Source organism: Papaver somniferum, chromosome 3, assembly GCF_003573695.1.
Source record: "Papaver somniferum cultivar HN1 chromosome 3, ASM357369v1, whole genome shotgun sequence".
Classification (NCBI taxonomy): Eukaryota; Viridiplantae; Streptophyta; class Magnoliopsida; order Ranunculales; family Papaveraceae; genus Papaver; species Papaver somniferum.
Window position 1 is genome coordinate 43,908,820 of NC_039360.1, and position 9,071 is coordinate 43,917,890.

A 9,071-nucleotide genomic window follows, 5' to 3' on the forward strand; every position below is an offset into this window, starting at 1 on the left:
TTTCAAGTTTGTTTTAGAAAATTTAGTAATCTGTTTCCAAAAAATAAAACGAAAGATGGGTCATTTGATCAAATATTTTTAAAACATGGTTCTAATGGACGAGTAAAAATTAGTATGGGTGAAATGGACACCAAAAAAATAGCAAGAATGAAACTGGATTCATCCTGTCTTAAACTTTTAAAAGAGGAAAGATGAAACTGGATGCATCCTGATGCAAATTAAAAATAAGAAAAAGTATTTGAAAATTTGTAGGATGAAACTGTTTACATCCTGGCTATTTTTACATTCTCGTCCATTTGAACAGTTCAAATTCTACATGTCTTTTGGTAATTGTGTTAATTGACCAATTTTGTGAAAGTAAAAAAGAGAAGAAAATTTTGATATTTGGTTAATTGACCAATTTTGTAAAAGTAAAAAAGAGAAGAAAATTTTGGTAATTGTGTTTTTGGAAAATATTAGTTCGTGTATGTAATGTATTTTATTCCGATCGTAGACAAACAATTACCAAGGTGAAGCCTTAAACCACGAGTTTACGGTTTCCGTTCTCCTTTTTCCGGAAATTTGTTTGAACTCGCAGTGCGAGTTCAAAAAAGGAATTCGCAACATCACAACCGTTGGGTGGGGGAGATGTGACGTCATGACTTAACCACAGTTATGTATTTAGATTTCCAAATATACGCTGTATGTTCACGTATTAGCAGAGAGAAAATCATATTGATCAAAACAGAGACGAAGGCATACCGATCAAAATGAAAAACAGAGATGAAATCATCTCACATATGCATATGACTGATTGAGAACTAATAGCTAAATTAATAATAAATCAATAATTAACAAAAAATAATCATGCTTAACACTTCAATCTCCCGGTGCTAATCGTAGCAACTAGTAATAGGTTTTTTGATCTGTAAGTACTATGTAGTGATAGGTCTCAAGAACGGACGAAGTAAAACTACATATAATTTGTTTTTAATTATCAGAAAACCTTCAATGTTGAAACTACTATGGTTTATATCGACCAACAAAAGAGTGGCACGTCAAATTACATAGATTACTGGTATTTGATATCAAACTGATCAATGCTGCTGACATGATGGATTGCTTCACCTTCCATCATAGTTGGTTCGTAGAATATATCATATGATCATTAACCAATCATACATGTCAAATTATTATTTTAACTGGAGAAGAAGTTCATTTACGTGTAGACCTCATCAGAGTAAATTTGTGGATGGTACAATGGTAGATATCGATGGCAAGGCGTAGATTCTCCAATTGGATGCGATTCAAATTTTGCTGAACTGTTGGCTATGTACTTCATCAATTGATTCAATTCTGTTAAATTTTAGATTCTTCGAATATATTTAGTAAAAATACGGCATATATCTTGAAAAATCGGATCTATAACTGTAGTCAAGTCCTTGGTTTGATGATGTCACATTTCCATCATCGCACGGCTGTGATACTGCGAATTCCTTTTTTGAAACTCGCGCCCCTTTTTCCTTCAGGTGTTTTCATTCTTTTGTACGCTCAATTTAACTCTTTTTCCGTTTTAATCAGCTAGAATCATAGCTTCCTTATTTCTAGCATAAAAACGGGCCGAAACTGAAACAGAGCGTCAAATATACAAACAAATTGAAGGGTCCCACGTAAAACCAGTGCCACGTTTTCCTCTCCTCGTTCAAATTTTAGAAAGAGGCTTTACGCGTGTCAGTACTTTTTCTTGCATGGCTACTACCTGATACGGCTAAACCCCTCTCTTGGCTCATCTTCATCATCTTCATTTACCACCACCCACCACCACCACCACCACCGAGTTAATCCTCAGAAAACTTTCTCATCCTTTTCTTCTCTCTATACTTCTCTGTAATCAGATTACCATGGCGAAGTCCTCGGCAGCTCTCAAATCCTGCTTCATTTTACTGGTTATGATGGTCTTCGGGATTATCGTCAATTGTAGTCAAGCTAGTAGATGGGAGTCAACGATTAAAATGCCAACTGAGAAAGAAGATGACGAGGAAATTGGCACAAGATGGGCTGTTCTTGTAGCTGGTTCTCAAGGATATGGAAATTATCGTCACCAGGTATATAAATCAACACCTCTTGAGTATAGTTTAGCATCTCTATAGCTAGCAAGTAATGAATTATTATTGGTTTGATTGTGCAGGCAGATGTGTGTCATGCTTATCAACTGTTGAGAAAAGGAGGATTGAAGGAAGAGAATATAGTGGTGTTTATGTATGATGATATTGCAACTAGTGATTTGAATCCTAAGCCTGGAGTTATCATTAATCATCCACAAGGCCAAGATGTTTATGCTGGGGTCCCTAAGGTAAAATTAACAAAAACAATGTCAGTTTTCTTCTTTTTTTTTTCTGGGGTTTTTCTTTTTTCTTTCAAAAAATGTTTTTTCTAACAAATAAAGCTAGCTCTTTCAAAATTTTGAAGAAATAAATTGTGTTTTTGGCCTCTAGGCTCTAGGGGACGGACCTTGTTTTAAGGTTCCTAGATCATGCACTTGGTTAAGAGATCCACCAAAGGCCCTTGGTGTTTGGACAACTTGAGCGTAGGACGGAACTCAATTAGTCTTGGTTTACCTTGGCTTGGCTAGTGACGTTAGGGGCGAGTGGCAGGAGCAAGAATGTCTAGGAATATGGACTCCACAAAAATATTGGTGAAAGGGTCTTGGGTTTCGGAAGGCATATCAAGACTATGTCTCTTGTCCTAGTGTTGATACCGAGATGCAAGCCGAGTTATTGGATCCTGCACTTGGTTAAGAGATGCACTACCATATCGGTGGCTCTTGTAGGACAATGTCCGCAACTAGTCTTAGGTTACCTCAGTCCCAGGAGTAGTTGATGGTTTATATATGTAACGGTAGTTGATGTAAATGTCTTTTTTGTTAGATAAAACGGCTTGGGTCGTTTTTAACATTTTAAGTTACCAAGTTTTGAACCATCATTGTGTAGGATTACACTGGAGAGCATGTTACTGCCAAAAACTTGTATGCAGTTCTTCTTGGTGACAAAGATGCTGTGCAAGGTGGAAGCGGGAAAGTGATCGACAGCAAACCCGATGATAGGATATTTTTATACTATGCGGATCATGGAGGCCCTGGAGTACTTGGTATGTATATATGAAGCTTTCCATTCCATCCTAGTGGTTACCATATGAACATGCACCTCTTCAGCTATGCCTGTATGGGCATTACCGTTATTCTACCTGTGAACACGATTGGTGTTTGTTTTCTTGAACTATCTTGCTGTTAAAGTTTCTTTTGTTCTTCAATTGGTCTTTGTTTCGATTACATAGGAATGCCCAATATGCCTTTCCTGTATGCCGCTGATTTCATTGAAGTCTTGAAGAAGAAACATGCATCTGGTAGCTACAAAGAGATGGTTAGATCTCTTTTCTATTTCTTCTCTTAAAATTTTAGAGTTGAGGATTTCTTTGGGAAACTAGTTTATAAAATTTTTGATTTTGTCACAGGTTATGTACATAGAGGCATGTGAGAGTGGGAGTATTTTTGAAGGTTTGATGCCAGAAGATCTCAACATCTATGTGACAACAGCATCAAATGCTGAGGAGAGCAGTTGGGGAACATATTGTCCAGGGATGGATCCCCCTCCACCTCCTGAGTACATTACTTGCTTGGGAGACTTGTACAGCATTGCGTGGATGGAGGACAGGTTTCAACTTTTCGTTTCTTTTTTCTTTCTTTTTTCACGAGTTTCAACCTCTGGTTTAAATAGGTATGATTATTTGTCATGAGATTCGACTTCGCTCATTTAGTTTCCTTTTGCAGTGAGACGCACAACCTAAAGAAGGAAACCATACAAGAACAGTATGAGTCGGTAAGATCGATATTAATCAACTGAACTCTGTTGAGTGGCGGTAATACTGATGTTAAGTGTGATTATTATAAGAATCTTGAGACGTTCGTCTTCCGTCTTTCGCAGGTAAAATATCGTACTTCTAACTACAACACGTTTGCTGCTGGATCTCATGTGATGGAATATGGAAATAGAAGCATTAAACCCGAGGCATTGTATTTGTATCAAGGCTTTGATCCTGCCACTGCAACCTTGAACCAGAACAACATTGGTGGCAAGCGCCGTTTGGAAGTTGTGAATCAAAGAGATGCCAACCTTCTCTTCCTGTGGCATAGGGTGAGTATAGACTGTTGCAGACTTGGTCGTTTGATAGCTTCTAAAGATACCCGTCATGACTTATATTTTAGATGATATAAACTGTTATTGATGCCCCTTTATTGGTTACCTGCGACTCAGTACAATCAACTAAAAAATGACAAGTCAGGCAAGAAAGAAGAAACTCTCAATCAAATCAAAGAGATGATGACACACAGAACTCATCTAGATACTAGCATTCGGTTAGTAGGCGACCTTCTTTTTGGGCCACATAAAGGTTCTTCTACCCTTTCAGTTGTAAGATCGCCTGGTTCGCCTTTGGTGGACGATTGGGGATGCTTGAAGGCCATGGTAAGAAATTGATCTCCTCCTTTTACTTGTTCATTTTAGTATTATACACGACGCGATTGATATGATGATAAGAGATTTTGAACTAGACTTGGACCAAGTAAACAAAGTTTTCTAGTTCGAGTTTGAGATTTTCAATTTAGCAAGACCACTTCATGTTTATGCTCTGATTCCACCAACTTTCTGTGGATCTATATGGCTGTGATTCAACCGTCTATTTTTGTACAATTGAGTGCCTGCGTTGCTTGAGCTGCCCTTGCACCCTAACAGCACATTGAACAAGTTACTGTTGGACCTTATAATCAATATCCCATTCTTGTGAAGCTGCAGCATATTGCAGTTAGTATTCTTGTGAAGTTACTGTTGACCTAATTTCTGGCGTAGGGGAAATTATCTAAAAGATTCGAACACAGTAGCTTTATCATCGAGATCCATGGTTAACCTTGCTTCATTGTGCAATAAACAGGTACGGGTATTTGAATCTCATTGTGGGTCACTGACTCAGTACGGCATGAAACACATGCGAGCTTTTGCGAACATCTGCAACAGTGGGGTCTCTGTGGACACAATGAAGGAAGCTTCCATGGTTGTTTGCAACAGAAATGACTTGAAGCTACGGATTCCATCAAGCGGAGGTTACAGTGCTTGAGAAGTTGAAAAATTGAAATACCAACCCCATTTGTACAAAAATGTCAGGTCAGCCTAAATAGTTATGTTTGCATTAAGATGGTTTGTTCCAAGTGCTCGTAGGATTATATGTTGTGTTAGTTAATATAAGCGCATTAGCATTAGAGTCAGTATAATCTTAATCCAGATATTATGTATTGTACGAGAAAGCCATATGAAGTCAGAAATAAGAAATCTAAAGTGTCTGCTTTTGTTAAGCAGATCTAATTAGTGCTTTCAACACTGTTATTTTTTTTGAGTGAAGTTGTTAGATCAGTTTTCTTGTTGATTCCCTTGGTTGCATCCGATCCAAAGTGTTCTGCTGTTATAGTGTTATGAGACAACAAATTTAGATAGTAGTATCTTGAAAATGAATTGAAGGAGTGTTGATTAACTTGGTTGTCAGTTTCTCCATGTTGTTAATTAATCCTACAATTGGAATTTTAGAATCCATTTTTTTTCTGAAAGATTCTGCTTGGCATTGGCTCTAGTGGGGTATAATCAGAAAATGCTTTTACTGCAGCTTGGGGAATAGAATTTGTTTGTTTAATTGGTTGATCATTAGTATGGGTGTGCAGGTTATTGGGATTTTCTTTCATTGGTCCATGATTAAAGCGGTTTCAAGAAGGAACAGTAATCATGTCAGGAATCATATCCACCATAATGGTATCAGTGATGGCGAATATAGTCTTTTTTGCACGGTCATACTGTTTTCGATTGGCTGTGAGGTACAAACTAGACTGCAAGTGAGTCTAGTCTCAGACTTCAGTATGACCATCTAGTGATTTTGCTGCTCTAGCTTCAGTCGTGCCTCTGGAGGAGGCATTCTTAGACACCCTTGGTTAAGGGTTTACCAGAATAAAGGAAAGCATGAGCCAAGAATGAAAAAACAATTTTACTACACTATCATGAATCCTCGTCCTTGGTTTCAAAATTTTATGTGAAAAATGAAAAGCTAAGAAACAAAAGGGACATGATGGACAGAATTGGTTGGTATCTCTCAAAATAATATAAATAGCCTGATTGTAGGGCTTCTTTTGAAAAGCATGGGCACTAGAAGAATACTTTATACCCCACGGGAAAAAAGGAAAGACAAAGCAACCACTTAGTTGCACTACACTGTATTATATAGATGCGAAAAATCAATACAAAGAACATTTTACAGAAGAATTACCAATTCACCATCTCCAGCAATAAAATGGAACCATAAATCACCGGGTACATTTTATGCAAGGAGTGGAACCGTGCAGCTGCAACTTTTATCCTCCTAGCCTGCACAAGAGAAACAACAAGCTGAAACAGTTAAAATTTGAGTAGAAAAAAGTTGAAGCTCAAAGGAAGAATCCAAACTCTCCGATTCAGGCAAAATGCTTTATGTACCGAGTGCTTTGCGTAAAAATGAGAGGAGCACGATGATCACTGCAACACCTGCAAGTACACCCACTATAATAGCCACGGTTCTTCCGACATTATCCTCGCTAGAAGAATCTGCGCAAGTAGTTTTTGAGTTTTAAGGACCACAGACTGAAGTAGTAAGAGCTAATGAGGTTTTCATTTCATTTTGTGGGAAGTTCATAAACAAAAAGAATGATCAGTGAGAATAAATGACTAAGAAAAGTGCTTAATTAAACTTAATTTAGACAAACAAAACAAAAAGTTGATGAAAGAAAAAAGAAAATTCAAAAGATAGTCGGAAATTGTAGACAGAAAATAAAAGTAAAGTAATCCTGAAATCCAGACTGAATAAAGCAAAGGCTTGATTTTGACTATTAAACTTAGGAACATCTCTCAGTGGGTTTCACTTTTCCTCCGGGAAAACCCCTTGTGGAGTTTTGAACTGTAATACAGCAGTTTACTATTTGAGTCAACAAACAAAGTAGTGTAGATAAAACTGTAGTTTCAAAAAATAAATTTACACTTTTCCTTTCTGTAATGGATTTTTCGCGTTCACACTTTCAGGAATGTGTATTGCAATAGAAATACTTCAAAAACCTGTTGTTCAAGTAGGATTGTTATTCCCCATTGAGAAAATGTTGATTTTTCAGACTTATCCTATTTTAGTCTTGATTCGAGTTGCAGTGGAACCGTATTCCCGTGAAAAGAATTCCACTCATGTCGCTATCTAACCCGATTTGCATGTGAAAACTGATGGCTAGTGTCCAGGGAACCATTTCACTGTAGAGTGAGCTTAGTAGTGGTTTATGATGATTGCTAGCAGATGGATCGAAACCGGAACCCATCATTGCCAGAATTCTTTTTTCGCTTGATTGAAATTTTGAAAGAGAGATTTTATTAAGAGAACGGGAATACAAAGATCTACCAGTGGTAGATAAATTACAAAGATATCATTGCAAGAACTAGAAAAATGCAAAAGACAGGATTGAGAAGCGCACCTGAGGAATTGTAATATCCGGAAGCCCAATACCGAGCATAACACTGTCCCAAGTAAATATCCACTGCTGATGCGGAGCCACAAGTGTTTTTCAGCTTCGAAACAGCTTCAGAAAGACATGACGAACAATCAGATGGACTCAAGTCACCTAAACATTGAGCAAAACCTTCCACCATTCCTAAACTAGCAACCCGAAAGCTTGTAGCTGCTTGTAGTTCCGCAAGAACGTCATCTCTTCTCTTATAGAATTCAACATCATCACTAGTACTTCTGCTGCACTTTTTATATAAGATTGCCGTATCGGGTTTACCCAAGAAATCGATATTTTCGTATCTGACATAACAACCATCTAACTGCAAACCAGCTGCAAAAGAATTTGGACATACCAAATTTATTTGTCCCACTGCATTTTGAACACAAGCTGTGCAGTCATGAAGTTTCAAGTCACCTCTGCATTGATATAAACCGTACGCGGCGTCACTGTCGGGCGTACTACTGTTACCGATAGCGAAAGCGTTGTAAGAAAACTGAGAAGATGAACTAACAATTGAAGATAGTAAAGAGTTGAGGTGTACTTCAAAAGGAGAGTCTGGTGGGTATCTGTCTTGTGAACAACCTCCATAGATGAACATATAACCATTTATATGACCAAGAGAAAAAACTGAAGATGACAGCAAGAAGTAAAAGAAGATAGAAGAGAGGTTTAGAGAGAAAAGGGAAATGGTGCCAAGAGATGATGAGAAGTGATTGTGAAGCTCCATAAACATGAAAAACTTTGGTTTTTGTTTTTGAGAATTTCTGGTCTTTGAATGAAGGATTAGATGGTTTGTGGTGTCTTTTTCCTGTGGAACCTTTCACTTTGAATAAGTAAGAAATTATTGGTTTCTATATGCCTAGAATGTCCTACTTGGCTTTGTTAAGTGGATTGATTATCATTACATGGATATACTATATTGTTTGTATAATTTGTTGTCTACAACTAATGGTGATAAAAGTGATATTCTTGTTGCAAGGGCCAAAGTGTGTCATTTATCAGGACTAAATTCAAATAAAGGAGAAAACGTGTAGTGGATTTTTGGCACCAATGTACCATACATTTGACCGTGTGGGTCACCAAAGGTCATCGATCTTGAATGCGTGAGATAAGGAATTTTGGTGATCTAATGGTAACTTAGAACGGTCTTAGTAAACAGTTTTAACCGGTAAAGGTTTCAACTCACATTTTTCTTCAAGGTTTCGTTTAGTTTTCCACCACTCAAAATGTGGAAAATTTAATTTTACTTTTCAATTTTACTTTTCGTATATACGAACTACGAAACTTTTTTTTTTTCTTATAGTAAAATTTAGGCTTTAGCAAAAGACCGAGGAGGGCAATACAAGAGAGTTGGTGGCAAAGATCCACTACTCCCCTAATTGAGTTCTTACATAATAAAGTCAACTTAAAGGAGCTTAAATTTTGAAGTCTATGAATGACTTTAGGACCAACTAAAACGCAAGAAGTAAAATGAAGTCCTGAG

General features: G+C 37.3%; 2 protein-coding genes across 3 annotated transcripts; one reads left to right on the forward strand and one right to left on the reverse strand.

Moving 5' to 3' along the window:
• The first annotated feature begins 1,880 nt into the window (after nucleotides 1-1,880).
• LOC113359375 (vacuolar-processing enzyme-like) lies at nucleotides 1,881-5,169 on the forward strand. Its single transcript, XM_026603019.1, has 9 exons — nucleotides 1,881-2,084; nucleotides 2,168-2,332; nucleotides 2,970-3,126; nucleotides 3,313-3,398; nucleotides 3,490-3,689; nucleotides 3,806-3,854; nucleotides 3,960-4,169; nucleotides 4,290-4,499; nucleotides 4,963-5,169. Exons 1-9 carry the CDS (start codon nucleotides 1,881-1,883, stop codon nucleotides 5,143-5,145), a joined length of 1,464 nt encoding a protein of 487 aa, XP_026458804.1. The 3' UTR covers nucleotides 5,146-5,169.
• A 1,042-nt stretch (nucleotides 5,170-6,211) lies between these two features.
• On the reverse strand, nucleotides 6,212-8,449 carry LOC113356007 (cysteine-rich repeat secretory protein 15-like). 2 transcript variants are annotated; one of them, XM_026599005.1, is made up of 3 exons: nucleotides 7,556-8,449; nucleotides 6,543-6,650; nucleotides 6,212-6,434 (listed from the first exon to the last, which is right to left on the reverse strand). In XM_026599005.1, exons 1-3 carry the CDS (start codon nucleotides 8,319-8,321, stop codon nucleotides 6,430-6,432), a joined length of 879 nt encoding a protein of 292 aa, XP_026454790.1. In that variant the 5' UTR covers nucleotides 8,322-8,449; the 3' UTR covers nucleotides 6,212-6,429. The 2 variants fall into 2 exon arrangements, with proteins under 2 accessions (XP_026454790.1, XP_026454789.1); XM_026599004.1 differs by lacking the exon at nucleotides 6,212-6,434 and having other exon boundaries at nucleotides 6,535-6,650.
• Nucleotides 8,450-9,071: the final 622 nt, after the last annotated feature.